This window comes from Heterocephalus glaber, unplaced genomic scaffold, assembly GCF_053883595.1.
Source record: "Heterocephalus glaber isolate CG9 unplaced genomic scaffold, H.glaber_assembly_v1.0 deba00001145, whole genome shotgun sequence".
Lineage (NCBI taxonomy): Eukaryota > Metazoa > Chordata > Mammalia > Rodentia > Bathyergidae > Heterocephalus > Heterocephalus glaber.
In genome coordinates, this window is record NW_028258202.1 from 238,180 (window position 1) to 253,927 (window position 15,748).

General features: G+C 40.0%; 1 protein-coding gene across 11 annotated transcripts in view; it reads left to right on the forward strand.

Moving 5' to 3' along the window:
• Positions 1-15,748, forward strand: part of Taf1 (TATA-box binding protein associated factor 1) — a 129,145-nt gene that overhangs the window by 41,908 nt on the left and 71,489 nt on the right. For 9 of the 11 annotated variants that reach the window (XR_015451035.1, XR_015451034.1, XR_015451036.1 and 6 more), the window contains 12 exons: positions 3,931-4,050; positions 5,725-5,966; positions 7,076-7,294; positions 7,903-8,121; positions 8,703-8,910; positions 9,488-9,664; positions 10,919-11,046; positions 11,135-11,242; positions 11,534-11,707; positions 12,740-12,913; positions 13,136-13,240; positions 15,430-15,630. Coding sequence is in view for 8 of the 11 variants with exons in the window: in XM_087210522.1 (XP_087066648.1) it covers positions 3,931-4,050; positions 5,725-5,966; positions 7,076-7,294; positions 7,903-8,121; positions 8,703-8,910; positions 9,488-9,664; positions 10,919-11,046; positions 11,135-11,242; positions 11,534-11,707; positions 12,740-12,913; positions 13,136-13,240; positions 15,430-15,630 (2,075 nt within the window). In the remaining 3 variants the exon portion in view is untranslated. The remainder of the gene's footprint in view (positions 1-3,930; positions 4,051-5,724; positions 5,967-7,075; positions 7,295-7,902; positions 8,122-8,702; positions 8,911-9,487; positions 9,665-10,918; positions 11,047-11,134; positions 11,243-11,533; positions 11,708-12,739; positions 12,914-13,135; positions 13,241-15,429; positions 15,631-15,748) is intronic. The other 2 variants (XM_087210518.1, XM_087210520.1) reach the window with 2 other exon arrangements.

Consider the following 15,748-nt stretch of genomic DNA (forward strand, 5'->3'; position numbering starts at 1 on the left):
TTCTTCTCTAGATAAAAATTTATCAAGGCCTGGAGTAGGCTGACACTTGTGGAATATGATAGCCAAGGTCGAACTTGAGAGTTGCTGATAAACCATTAGTAGAAACTGATGAGGGAGAAAGTATATTGGAATGAGTATAGGTATTGTAGTTAAATCAGACTTGAATTCTGATTCTGTTATATAAAGCTGTATGACTAAGTTTTTTAATTTCTGTGTGTCAAGATAATTCCTATTTTGTAGCATTATTGGGAGAGTTGTATATAAAATAGCTAGACATGGGCCCGGGATTTAGCTCAGTGGTTCCATCACCTGCCTTGAAAGCACAGAGTCCTGAATTTGATCCCCAGTACCAAAAAAAAAAAAAAAAATAGCTAGACATGCCCAGCACATAAAGGGAGCTCAATGAATGGAGTTTCTTATAATTACTACTGTTGATGAGTGATTGGAAAACATCTTGAGGGTTAAGAGATTGATGGAGATAGGCTAAAGTTATAAGCTGAGAAAATGAGTCTGGATGTGATAAAGGAAATTAAAAAGAGGTGGAGGGTATTTCAATGTTTTGTAAGGTACAGTTGAATATCTGACCGCAAAGGTTCTTAAGACAGCAGGTGTGGTGGAATTGTAGATGTTGTAAGTGAAGGCAAAATACATAGTTTTGGGCTTAAAACTAGTATAAAGAGTGATTCTTGAGAAAGTAAATAGGGAGCATGTAGGAGAATAAAAGAGTGTTTCAAGTATGAAAGAATATTAGTATTAAGTGTTACTAATGGCCAAAGAGTAGTGAAATGAACAGACTGCAGAAAGTAGACAGAAAAAGTGTGTCTAGACTTGGGAGATGAGAAGAAAATCTAGCCTTAGGGGAAACTGGCCAGAAGAAGAATATTGAATTCAATTATGAGATTGAGCAGGATGAAATTTTTAAAAAACCAGAATATTACCAGGAGAAGGAACAAAAGGTTTCAAACAACTTTTGGAAGCTCTTGGAAACTCTTGTATCCTGTATGAGACATGAGCATTGGTCTATACTGTGATGTCATCTCTTTTTGAAGGCAAAAGCTGCATCTTTTATGTATTCTGTTTTTTTTCTTCAAGTACTAGGGATCAAACTCAGCACTGCTATGTCACTGAGCTATATCCACAGGCTTTTATTTTTATTTTTTATTTTTTAAAATTTTTTATTAAATTCTTTTATTGGTACATTGTAGGTATACAACACAATTACATTTCTCATTGGGAATTGTACCTTTACATAATGCATCTTGGTTCTTATTTTTTCCCCATTCCTAGCCCTCCCTTCATGCCCTCCACCCTTCCCTATTTACAAAGACTTTTTTTCTCATCATTTTTCCTTTCCCTTCTTTCCTTTCCTCTGCCCCTCCCACTACCCCTACCCCTTTGGACCTTTTCTTCCTATTTTGCATTATCGATTATTCATTCTAATCATTGGTACATTTTAGGTATACAATATAATGACATTCATCATTAGAAATTTGCACCTTTACATAGTCTCTCTTGGTTCTTATTTTCCACCCTTGCCCAGCCCTCCCTTCAGCCCCTCCATTCCTCCCTATTTACAAAGATTTTATTCCTATTTTTCCATTTTCTCATATTAATCCCATTCCCTTCTATCCTTTCCCTAGCCCTCCTACTTCCTTCCCCTTTGCCCTTTTTCTTCCTATTTCACATTACCTATTATACATTTAGTCCTTATTTACACTTTCAGTTTATCACACCAGAGAAACTATTCGGTATTTATTCATGTGTGTCCTATTTATTTCACTTAAGAGTATCGCCTCAATGTGCATCCACTTAGCTATAAATGTCTCTAATTTCTCATTTTTTATGGCTGAGTAGTACTCCATTTTATTAAAAAACCACGTTTTCTTTATCCAGTCTCCAGTTGATGGGCATTTGGGCTGTTTCCAAGTTTTAGCTATTACAAACTGTGCTGCTATGAACATGGGCGCACATATATCACTGTGGTATGATTCTTTTAATTCTTTGGGGAAGATCCCCAGCAGTGGAATAGCGGGGTCAAATGGGACTTCCAGTCCTAGTTCTTTGAGGTATCTCCATACTGATTTCCCCAGTGCTTGCTACACTCCCACCAGCAGTGGAGCAGTGTTCCTCTTTCCCCACAGCTCCGCCAGCATTTGTTATTGGTTGATTTCATGATAGCAGCCATTCTTTCTGGAGTGAAGTGGAATCTCAGCGTTGTTTTCATTTGCATCTCTCGAATGACCAGTGATGTTGAACATTTTTTCATGTATTTATTTGCTATTTCTACTTCTTTGTCTGAGAAATGTCTGTTCATTTCAGATGCCCATTTTTGGATTGGATCTTTAAATTTGGGAGGTCTGATCTTTTTAAGTTCTTTATAGATTTGAGATAGTAGACCTTTGAGGAAGAGCAGGTGAAGATTTTTTCCCACATTGTGGGTTGTCTCTTCACACTGCTGGTCGTTTCTCTTGCTGTGCAGAAGCCTTTTAATAAGAAGAGATCCCACTTGTTGATTGTTTGTGCTAGTTCATGGGCAACTGAGGTTTTGTTCATAAAATCTTTTCCTACACCGATGTCTTCAAGAGTTCTACCTAACCTCTGTTCCAACTGGTTCAGAGTTTCTATTTTAATATTTAGATCTTTAATCCATTTTGATTTTAGTTTAGTGCATGGTGAGAGGTACAGGTCTAGTTTTTATCTTTGGCAAGTTGAAGCCCAATTTTTCCAGCACCATTTATTAAAGAGGCTATCTTTCCTCCAGTGAGGGTGTTTGGCTCCTTTGTCGAAGATGAGATGGCTGAGTGTGTCTGGCGTTGTTTCTGCATCTTCTAATCTGTTCCACTGGTCCTCAAGTGTGTTTCTTTGGCAGTACCATGCTGTTTTTATCACAGTAGCTTTGTAGTATAGTTGTAGGTTGCGGATTGTGATACCCCCTGCCATGTCTTTGTTACCTAGAATTGCTTTTGGTATTCTGGGTCTCTTCTTGTTCCAAATGAATTTTTGGATTGTTTTCTCAAGGTCTATGAAGTATGCTGCTGGGATCTCAATTGGAATTGCATTAAATCTATATAGCAGTTTTGGAAGTATGGCCATTTTCACTATATTAATCCCTCCTACCCAGGAGCAGGGGATGTCTGTCCATTTTCTGATATCATCTTCAATCTCTCTTTTCAGAGTGCCATAGTTTTCAGAGAAGAGGTCTTTGATTTCTTTTGTTAGGATGATTCCTAGGTATTTCAGTTTTTTGGATGCTATTGTGAAAGGAATTATTTGTGCTGTTTCTCGCTCAGTGAGTCTGTCATTGGTGTAGAGGAAAGCTATTGATTTTTGTGTGTTGACCTTGTAACCAGCTACTTGGCTGAATGTGGTTATTAAGTCTAGAAGACTTCTGGTGGAGTTCTTGGGGTCTTCTGTATAGAGTATCATGTCATCTGCAAATAATGACAATTTGACTTCTTCATCACCTATCTTTAGGGTGTGGCGCGGCGCAGCTTGGTTTCAGTTGGTCCTGCGTGGCTTGCGCTTCCTGCTCGGGCTGGGCGTGGGCAGGGTGCACCCGGGCACCTCTCACCCGGGCTTTTTAAAAACAATCTGAGATAGGCTCTTGCTAAGTTGGCCTAAGTGGGACTTGAACTTGTGGTTCTCCTGCCTCAGCCTCCCCAGTTCTGGGTTGGATTACAGGGGTGTGCCACCACACCTGGAGCTAGTGTAGTCTGGTTTTTTTGGTACCAGGGATCGAACTCGGGACCTTGCGCTTGCGAGGCAGGTGGTGGCACCACTGAGCTAAATCCTTGGCCCACGCTAGTGTATTCTTAAGGGACATGGACAGTACTTCCTCTGGTGCTTTAAATTCTTGAGTGGCAAGACATCTCAAGGCTATTGTGTAACATTCTGGATATTGAGATCACCTTATTTTATTGGTTTTATTAGATTATGACGAAGATGACTATGATGCTGACTGTGAAGACATTGATTGCAAGTTGATGCCTCCCCCACCTCCACCCCCAGGACCAATAAAGAAAGATAAAGACCAGGATGCTATTACTGGTGGTAAGCAGATACTATTTTTATCTAAGGAGCAAGTTTTCATTCATAAGTCCATGATTTCGGCACTCACATAAGAAACTATTAAAAATTAAGCTGGTATAGGAAAGGTGATGCTTTCAGAAATGATTCAGTCTCAAATTTTAGTATTGAAAAGGAAGTTTTACCTTTTTTTTTAAAGTTTTGCTTTTTAAACATGATAACACATTTATTTTGCAAATGATTTTTAATGAGGAGTTTTACTTTTAAAACATTTGGTAACAGGACTGGGAATGTAGCTCAGCAGTGCAGTGTCTGCCTGGCAAACTCAAGTCCCTGAGTTTGATTCCCAGTACCAAAAAAAAAATTGGTAACAGCTGGGTGTGGTGGTGCACACCTATAATCCTAGCACTGGAGAGGCTGAGGCAGGAGGATCACTGCAAGTTTGAGGCCAGCCTGGGCTACATAGTGAGTTCAAGGTCAGGTGAACTACATAGTGAGACCCTGTCTCAAAAAAAGGAAAAACTGGGCTGGGGATTCAGCTCAGTGGTGCCGTGCCTGCCTTGCGGGCACAAGGTCCTGAGTTCGATTCCCGGTACCAAAAAAAAAGAAAAAACATTTGGTAAGAGTATTTTAGTATGTACTTAGAAGACAGCAGTTTAGGTCAATGATTTTCAAATATGGCTGCCTATCACAATTACCTCAAGTCTCTAAAAAATAGAGATACCTGATTCTCACTCCTGGAGAGTCTAGTTCAGAAGATGTTGGGTACAGCCCAAGAATTTAGAGTTTCCTAAGAATTTCTGATAGAACCATAATCTGCATACTGGTGTTTGGAAACTACTCATTTAAAAAAGACTCTAGAATGTGTATAAATTGTATAGTGTCACCTACCATGTATTTAGAGATTTCAAAGTTTGGTAAGGTCATCAGTGAGTGTCTTACCGATTCCTATCCCTGTAATAGTAATAACTATATAGGCTTGAAGATGGGGGGAAGAACAGTGTCTTTGGTCTCCTGTATTTTTTTGTTTGTTTTGTTTTGTTGTTTTGAGATGGAGTCTCCCTGGGTAGTTCAGGTTGGCCTTTTATTCACTATGTAGCCCAGTCTGGCCTTGAACTCACAGTGATTCTTCCAGTCTCCCCCTCCCCAATGCTGGGATCACAGGTGTGCGCCACCATACCCAGCTTTGTCTTCTGTATTTTGAAGGTTGTGTTAACCTAAATTTGAGCCATTTCCTTTTTTAGTCTACAGGCTAAATATTACTGTTAACTTTGGATGTATAGATTTTTCTTTATGCTAAACAATCTCTTTGTTATCCTGTGGGCCTAAAAAGAATTATCTAGTTTATGAATTCTAGAACTGGACATGATAAGGGCCCTACTGATATAAGTAATTATGTAATCTTGCTATTATTAGTCACAACTTTGGGTACAATACTGGTTGCTTATGGAAAGTAGTAAATGTAGTAATAGTGTTTGTTTTCTTTCATCACAACCCTAGGGTACCATGTACAAGGTGAGTTGGGGATGGTGGGAAACGAGTTTGAAGAGTTTTCTGGGTTGCATACTAGTAGTCTGGGTGCTTGGGACTGTATCCCCTGCCATTAAGCCATGCATATAGCTTAGAGTGGGTGTTGGCTAAATATGAAGAAATATGTTCACAGTTATATGCCAAAGGGGTTTCTCTTCCTTATTTCAGTGTCTGAAGATGGAGAAGGCATCATCTTGCCCTCCATCATTGCCCCTTCCTCTTTGGCCTCAGAGAAAGTGGACTTCAGTAGTTCTTCTGACTCAGAATCTGAGATGGGACCTCAGGAAGCAACACAAACAGAATCTGAAGATGGAAAGCTGACCCTACCTTTGGCTGGGATTATGCAGCATGATGCCACCAAGTTGTTGCCAAGTGTTACAGAACTTTTTCCAGAATTTCGGCCTGGAAAGGTACTTTCTAGAGAATATCCACATTGTAAACCACTGACTTCTTCCAGATACCAAGTTCTGTTAAGATACTGAATGGATAAAATCTAAGTCTAAGGGTTTCTTTATTCAGTGTCATATTGTCTATGTAAGAATTCTTTATGCTATATTAGGGTTGGTTTTTTTGGAGACAGGGTCTTGCTGTATATTCCAGGCTGACCTTGAACTCTTAGTGATCCTCCTATGTCAGCCTCCTGAGTGCTGGGCTTGCAGGCATGTGCCACCATGCCTGGCCCAGGTCTTTTCTCTTGAGTTGTAAATATTCATAGGAAATGTTACTCTCATTAGAAATTGTCTTGCTGTCTAAAAAGAACTAGTCCAAATTATTAAGGGACATTTATTTACTTATTGGCAGTACTAGAGATTGAACCCAGGGCCTTCGCACTCAGCTACATCCCCAGCCCTTTTGTAGTTTTTTAAAACTTTATTTATTTTTGGGCTGGGGGTTTAGCTCAGTGGTTCCACCACTTGCCCTGCAAGCGCAAGAACCCAAGTTCAATACCTGGTACCAAAAAAATATTTATTTATTTTGAATTTCATGACAAGGTGTTTTGTTTTGTTTTGTTGTTGGTTTTGTTTTTTTAGGACCAAGGATCGAACTCGGGACCTTGCACTTGCGAGGCAGGCACCGGAACCATTGAGCTAAATCCCCGGCCCTTGTTTTGTTTTTTTGAGACAGGGTCTCACTATATAGTCCAGGCTGGCCTTGAACACTATATAGCCCAGGCTGGCCTTGAACTTATGGTAATCCTCCTGCCTCAGCCTCCCAAGTGCTGGGACTACAGGCATGCACCACCATGCCTAGCCCTGAGACAAGGTTTTGCTAAATTGCTCAGTCTTGCAGTCCTCCTCTCTCAGCTTCCCAGAATGCTGGGATTATAGGTATGCACCACGAAGCCCGGTTTAAGGGCTACTTCTTTACTTCTTTGGTAGATATTAGAAGTCTGAATGTATACTCTTTGATTCCCCCTCTATTGTTGATTGGATCCTTCAGGAGAGTTTTGAACCCCAAATGTTGCTGTTTTCTTAGCTGACACTGACTCTCTTATATAGTAATGTGTCCTGTGTTCTAGGTATTACGCTTCTTACGTCTTTTTGGACCAGGGAAGAATGTCCCATCTGTTTGGCGGAGTGCTCGGAGAAAGAGGAAGAAAAAACACCGTGAGCTGATGCAAGAAGAGCAGGTCCAGGAGGTGGAGTGCTCAGTAGACTCAGAAGTCAACCAGAAGTCTTTATGGAACTATGACTACGCTCCTCCACCACCCCCAGAGCAATGTCTCTCTGATGATGAAGTAGGTAAAATAGAGACTTGGGATTAAGGCCTACAAAGGAACAAAAAAGGGTCACCCTAGTTTGTGTCAAATTGGAAATACCACATTTGCAGGCCAAATTCTATGCTAATTATCAATGAGTAATCATGAGTCAATTCCAGTGGCTGTCTCTTCCCTGTTAGAAGTACAGTACTTGGCAGGGGGTAAGGGTGTGGAATGAGAGTGGTGCAGATGGTGATACACTGCTGAATAGGAAGGTTTGGAAAATAGGCAGAATGTGCCCTCATATATCTCCATGTTTTTATATTCTACCGCCAGAGAAAGATTCTCTTTCAAGAATACTCTTAAATTCCCCTCTTCAGGCTGGGTGTGGTGGCACATGCCTGTAATCCCAGCACTTGGAAGGCTGAGGCAGGAGGATCACCATGAGTTTGAGGCCAGCTTGGGCTACAAAGTGAATTCAAGGCCAGCTTGAACTACATAGTGAGACCTTGTCTCAAAAAAAACAACAAAAAAAATTTAAATAAATAAATAAAAATTCCCCTCTTCATTGTTAGTTCCCCTATAGCCTTAGGACATCAGTTACAGGGAAACACCCACCCCCCTTCTGCTTTTCTGCTGTGTTATAGATCACAATGATGGCTCCTGTGGAGTCCAAGTTTTCCCAATTGACTGGAGATACAGATAAAGTGACAGATACCAAACCAAGAGTGGCTGAGTGGCGTTATGGGCCTGCCCGACTATGGTACGATATGCTAGGTGTCCCTGAAGATGGCAGTGGGTTTGACTATGGCTTCAAACTGAGAAAGACTGAACATGAACCTGTGGTAAAATGCAGAATGATGGAGGTGAGCAACACTGGTATGGAAGAAGGGAATCATCATTATGCCCAGGGCTCTATCGCTTAATGATTAACTTTTTATTTGGAAACATACTCAGTAGAGTTTCTTTGGTAGATTTAGCTGGCTAAACCTTTTGCTTGGTAGTAGTATATTACCTTGGTAACGAGGCCCCATTTTAAGGCTTCTGTTTGTGAAATGAGTGCTGTTCAGGTTAGGAGTGGGAGAAGAGGCAGATAGTCTTCCATTACCAGGTGGTTTTCTCAAGTAAAATCAACACCACGTTTGTTATTGTTGTATCGGGGATTGAACCCAGGGCCTTTGCATTGAGCTGTGTCTCTGGACCTTTTTTTGTTTTTTTAATTTTATTGGTACATTTTATTGGTACACTTTAGGTATACATCTGGACCTTTTATATTTTATACTTTGTTTTTGAGACAGTCTCACTGTATTGCTAAATTGTTAAGGATGGGTTTGAACTTGGCCAAGCACCACTTTTGATGTGTCTCATGTGTCTGTTAGATTTGGAGGGAACTTAGACCATTGATCAAGGATTTGTTGTTTGTTCCTTTCGTATCCTACTTCTATAGGAATATAAGAAACTTGAGGAAAGCAATGGCACTGATCTTCTGGCAGATGAAAACTTCCTGATGGTGACACAGCTACATTGGGAGGATGATATCATTTGGGATGGTGAAGATGTCAAACACAAAGGGACAAAACCTCAGCGTGCGAGCCTGGCAGGCTGGCTTCCTTCCAGTATGACTAGAAATGCCATGGCTTACAATGTTCAACAAGGTATCCATCTGTTTTAACTCTGTCTAGCATACTACCCTTCATCTCAGTCATCCTAAGTCGCCTTGGCTGTGATCTTTTGGGCTGCTGAGGGATAGTGAAATGTTTGGATCTTAGTCCTGATGCTAATTCTTAATAATTTTTTATCCTATTAATATGCTAGCCAGACCCTTGTTAAACATTTAGGCTGTTCACGTTTTGACTATTTTAAACAATATTGCAATGAGCATTTTGTCTGCAACAATGTTTTTTGTTTGTTTTGAGACAGAGTTTTGCTATGTAGTTCAGGCTGGCTTTGAATTCACCAGGTAGCCTAGGCTGGCCTCCAGCTCATGGCAGTGCTTCTGCCTCATCCTCCCAAATGCTGGAATTAAAGGCGTGGGCCACCATACCAGGCTAGCAACAGTTTTTAAAAGGAAATACATTATCTAGTAGATTCCTTTTCAGTAGCTACATGAATAACTGCTAACATTTGTTCTTTTTTTCTCTTTGCTAGAACCTTGATTGAAGGGGACATAAATGTTTTGTCTATTACTATTTATTCCTCCTGTTTTGACTACATTTTATTTTATTTGACTAGGTTTTGCAGCCACTCTAGATGATGACAAACCTTGGTACTCCATTTTTCCCATCGATAATGAGGATCTAGTGTATGGACGTTGGGAGGACAATATCATTTGGGATGCTCAGGCCATGCCCCGGCTGTTGGAACCTCCTGTTTTAACTCTTGATCCCAATGATGAGAACCTCATTTTGGGTATGTTACTGGCAAGCCTGTGTTCTTTTTTTTTTTTTTTTTTTTCAGTACCGGGGATCGAACTCCGGTCCTTGCACTTGTGAGGCAGGCGGCGGAACCACTGAGCTAAATCCCCGGCGAGCCTGTGTTCTTTTTCCATCTTTTTTCTTTATATTTTTTTTGGTGGTACTGGGGATTGAACCTGGGGCTTTGAGCAGCCTAGGGAAGCATTCTACTACTAAGCTACACTCCCATCCCTGGCTCTCTTTTTCCCTCTTTGACAGCTTGCTGCTGATGTCAAGGGGCAGGAGGAAATCAGAAGGATTCGAGGAGGACAAAATTAGAAACTTCTAGGTGCTACTTTGAGAGAGCAGAATTGTGGCTGTCAGTTTCTAGTATTTGTGTATTGCTGAGGGAAAAACTCATGTAGGAATGTTAGAAAGTAGAACCTTTAAGATGTCAGAGTAGAAGTGGCTTATATATACATAGCAGATGAATGGATAAAGAAAATGTGGTATCCAGTGGAGTACTACTCAGCCCAAAAGAAGGATAAATTTGGGTCATTTGTAGGAAGATGGATGCACCTTGATAATGTTAAGTGAAATAAATCAGACACAAAAGTTTAATATATGGTTTCTCTTTTTCCTTTTTCTTTTCTTTCTTTTTTTGAGACAGGGCCTCGCTATGCAGTTCAGGCTCACCTTGAACCCACTACAAAGCCATGGCTGGCCTCGAACTCACAGTGATCCTCCTGCCTCAGCCTCCCAAGTGCTGGGATTACAGGAGTGCACCACCATACCTGGCTCAAAGTATAAATAATTTAAAGAGCAAAATAAAAGATAATAGGAAACAGGGAGATAGACCTTTTGCAAATGGAAAGGGGATCTTGAGATGGAGGGAGGTGAGGGAAAAAAGGAATAAGATATGATACAAAGATGTGTCAACATTCATTATGTATTATTATGTATTACGTGTTGCAGACATGTACTAATAAAAAAGATAATGTCAGGCATGTGGTCACTTTGGAGGCTGAGGCAAGAGTCCCACAGCTTTGAGGCTAGCCTGGGTGACTTAGTGAGACTTGATGGTAAAGCACCTCTGGGTTCAATTTCCAGTATTGGAAAAAAAATGTCAAGCATATAGTTGTTAGAGTGAATCATGGACTAAAAGTGTCTAGGGTAGGATGAGAGGTATAGTTTGCAATTGCAAAGCTGTTAGTGGAAAATGTGAATTTTCAGGAATAGCAGTTCCAAAGTCATTTTTGTTTATCCACAGAGATTCCTGATGAGAAAGAGGAGGCCACTTCAAATTCCCCCTCCAAGGAGAGTAAGAAAGAATCATCTCTGAAGAAGAGTCGAATTCTCTTAGGGAAAACGGGAGTCATCAAGGAGGAACCACAGCAGGTTTGTTTAAAGGGGCTTGGTAATTAGAAGAACAAAGAAAGGTAATAGAAAAGGGAAGTCTAAGGTTTATTTGATGATCTATCTTTAGAACATGTCTCAGCCAGTAGTGAAAGATCCATGGAATCTCTCCAATGATGAGTACTACTACCCCAAGCAACAGGGTCTTCGAGGTACTTTCGGAGGGAATATTATTCAGGTACAAACAGCATCTTTTCTCTGGTGGCGGGGACCCACTCTTTTGTTTTGATAGAGAATATGGGTAAATCTTGCCTGGGCTGGAGTTAGTATTTAATTTTAAATTTAATTTAATTTTTTTTTTTTTTTGAGACAGGGTCTCGCTATGTAGTTCGGGCTGGCCTTGAACTCACTGTTTTATCCAGGCTGACCTCGAACTCATGGCAATCCTCCTGCCTCAGCCTCCCAAGAGCTGGGGTATTACAGGCAGGTACTCCTGGGTTAATTTTAAATTTTCTATTTCCTGTTTCAGCACTCAATTCCTGCTGTGGAATTACGACAACCCTTCTTTCCCACCCACATGGGACCCATCAAACTCCGGCAGTTCCATCGCCCGCCTCTGAAAAAGTATTCCTTTGGGGCACTATCTCAGCCAGGTCCCCACTCAGTTCAACCTTTGCTAAAGCACATCAAAAAGAAGGCCAAGGTATAATTTAATCCTGGTTAGAAATAAATGCAGTTGTAAGATAATTGTGGTAGAAGTCAGGGAAATGTACTGGATATTAGATTATATTAAGGAATTACTGTTTTTTAGATGTAATAGAATGTTAATTTGGTTATTAGGAGAATGTCTTTATTCTTATGAGATGCATATGAAAGTACTTAAAGTGTCATGATGAGAACAGTTTTCAAAAATGCTACAGCAGGCCCGGGGATTTAGCTCAGTGGTTTCGCCACCTGCTACTCAAGTGCAAATACCTGAGTTCGATCCCCGGTACCAAAAAAACCCAAAAACAAAACAACACAAAAAGGACTGGGGATTTAGCTCAGTGGTTTCATCGCCTGCTGTGCAAGCACAAGGACCCGAGTTCAATTCCCCGGTACCAAAAAAAAAACAACAAAAAACAAAACACAAAAAAATGCTATAGCAAAAAAAAAAAGAAGCTACAGCAGAATCCATAAGAAGATAGTTATAGGGCTGAGGATTTAGTTCAGTGGTGCCACTGCCTGCCTCGCAAGCGGAAGGTCCCGAGTTTGATCCCCGGTACCAAAAAGAAAAAAAAAGATTGTAATAGATAAATAAGGGAAAGTATAAACAGTTATGCCTAGGTAATGGGATAATAGGTGTTCATAGCACTATTGTAATTTCTAAAATTTTTTAGTATATGTTTGCAATCGTTCATTATGGGGAATTGGTACTTATACGGAACACATTTTCACATCTTATCACACTTTCTTTTTTTTTTGGTACTGGGGATCGAACTCAGGACCTCGCACTTGCGAGGCAGGCAGTAGAACCACTGAGCTAAATCCCTGGCCCACACCTTAATTTTTTAAATTTCTGCTTCCACTCCTCTCCCTCCATAGTACTGTTCTTTCAACTTTACTAATGTGTTTGGAAGTTTTCACAATGAAACTGAAAAATGTTTTTCTAGTGTATTTTTCTCAGATTTTATGATATCTGTGTGGAATTACTGTCAGGAGCTGTACTGTTTTTTGGGGTTTTTTTCCTAAACAGATGAGAGAACAAGAGAGGCAAGCTTCAGGTGGTGGAGAGATGTTTTTTATGCGCACACCTCAGGACCTCACAGGCAAAGATGGAGATCTTATTCTTGCAGAATACAGTGAGGAAAATGGACCCTTAATGATGCAAGTTGGCATGGCAACAAAGATAAAAAACTATTATAAACGGGTGAGTCTCTGCTCACAAAATTCTTTGTTATTAGTATAGCTGTAGCTATAGCTATTTAGCATTAATCTGTGAATGTGTATTTTGTCTTTTATGTTATAAATTTTTTGAGAGGAGTGGTATCTTTGTAGTTAATGTTAGTAAGTGCTGTACTCATGGAGTATTACGTGTAGGCTTATTGATTATATTTCATGATAGTAACTGAATTTGCTGTGTTTCTCAAAGAAACCTGGAAAAGATCCTGGAGCCCCAGATTGTAAATATGGAGAAACTGTTTACTGCCATACATCTCCTTTCCTGGGCTCTCTCCATCCTGGACAGTTGCTACAGGTGAAAAATTTGTTCATCTTTTTACTCTTTTCTAAGGAAATGGACAGATGAGCTAGTCAGTCCAGAAAGAACCAGTTCTGATTGATTGAGATGCAGTTCATATATCAATTTTGGGTAGATCAGTGTAATCCAAAAAAATTTTAAAATCTTTTTCTTAAAACTGTTCCCCCCCATTGTGTTATTCTTAGGCTACATATAAAATAACCTTTTGAAAATACATCCTGGCAATCCCAGTAATATCTGGGTGGCATAGGGAAGTAAACCTAGGATTAATAATGTAATCTGTGCATGGTTAAATCCTGTGTATAAAATTGGTCCATTTTAATTGTAATTACTTGTGATCTTGTGAGTATTGACTCAGATTTGCTTGCTTTTTTTTTTTTTTTTTTTGGGTACCAGGGATCGAACTTGGGACCTTGCACTTGCGAGGCAGGTGGTGGAACCACTGAGCTAAATCCCTGGCCCATATTTGCTTGCTTTTGGTGAGCTGGAGATCAGGCTAAGATCTTCACACATGCTAGGCAAGCTTTCTGCCACTGAGCTATGCTCCCATCTCTGAGCCATACTTGGTCTCTACCATGTACAGTCCTGCTATACTGAAATGCCTTTTTTCCTTTGTTCCAATAGGTATATAGAGGTCCTTTGGTAACAGCTTGTACATATTTAAGGGGAAGTATAGAGGCCCACAAAACAATGTGAGGAACTCTCAAGTGCTATCCTTTTTTTCTTTCCTCTAATTAATTTTTCTTGGCAAGCTTAACCATTTCCCTTACTATCATACCTCATTTATTTCTGTCACTATTGCTTACTCTCCTAAAGCATCTGCAAAGCTCTTTTTTTTTCTTTTACTCTTTTTTTTTTTCTTTAGCCCCCTTTTTATCTTTTTATATCTGTATTCCACTTCCTGCTAGGGGCGTGTGTGTGTGTGTGTGTGTGTGTGTGTGTGTGTGTGTGTGTGTGTGTGTGTATAATGTGGAGTTGGGGATTGAGCCCAGGACCTTGAACATGCAAAGCACACCCTCTGCCACTGAGCTTCATTGCTAATCCCTCCTACCAAGTGTTAATTATTGTCTTATACTGTTCTTGGGATTCTTCTCCCTGTAACTTTCTTTTGGGGTTTTTAAATAATCCATTCTTTTCTTTTTGTGACTATTTTTGTAGTCACTTAAAGATTCTTTTTCTGTTTACATTCCACATATAGAACTTTTCTTTCCCCACCCATGTGATGATCTTCCCTCTTTCTGTCCACTCTATGATTTTTTTCTGGGAAAACTTTCCTTAGACTTACAGGCTTCTGATAAAACTAGCTCAAATATTTATGTTCTGCTGTCCTGTGTTTTTCTTTGTTTAATCTGTTTTCTATATCTCACTTTTTACGTCATTAGTTGTTTTTTAAATTTTTTTAACTAATTTGCTGATTTGTTCAATACTGTATATGGTAAATACTTGATCTTACTGTTTTGTGTCAGGGACTATGCTGGGGTTATGGTAGTATAGTGTGTATATATATATGTATATATATATATTTTTTGAGACAGGGTCTCACTATGTAGTTCAGGCTGGCCTTGAATTCACTGTGTAGTCCATGCTGCCTCAAACTTGTGGCAATCCTCCTTCAGCCTCCACGTGGTAGAATTACAGCATGTGCTACCATGCCAAAGTACTTGTTTTTTATAATGTGATTTTCTTTTTTTTGGAGACAAAGTCTCACAGTGTAGTCCAGGCTGACCTTGAGCTCACTATCTAGCCCAAGCTTGCCTCAAGCTCACAGTGATCCTCCTGCCCTAGCTTCCTGAGTGCTAGGAATACAGGTGTGCACCCAGCTATAAATGTGATTTTCATGTATAATCTTCATAGCAATCTTGCGAGGTGTAGGCACTTCAAGTTATTTCTGTTTAGTAGATGGGGAATTTAGCTTAGAGATGCTAAATAGCTTATCCTACTTCACACAGTGAATGGCAGAGGTAGCCTCATCTGAATTAAAATCCTGTATTCTCAAATACCCTAAAAGACAGTGGGTAAAAAATTGTCTAATTTTGCTTGATAATCCACATGATAATCCATTTATTGGGTAGACCTTATTAAACAGCCCGATGAAGATGGAGAACAAGCTTGATTTTCCTTTCTCATTAGTTGACAGAACTTTTTAGGGTTTCTCTATGTAATTTTTATACTTTTACTTTTGTTAGGCCTTTGAGAACAACCTTTTTCGTGCTCCAATTTACCTTCATAAGATGCCAGAAACAGACTTTCTGATCATTCGGACAAGACAGGGTTACTATATTCGGGAATTAGTGGATATATTTGTGGTTGGCCAGCAGTGCCCCTTATTTGAAGTTCCTGGGCCCAACTCCAAAAGAGCCAATACACATATTCGAGACTTTCTACAGGTAAGAATGGGAGTTTTTGAGGGTGGTCAGGATGCACGTGAAAAAGGTGTGTGAATTTGGGGGCACATTAGGAAAGATGAAAACACACTGGAACTTAGCAGGGGAAGGGGCAGCTAAT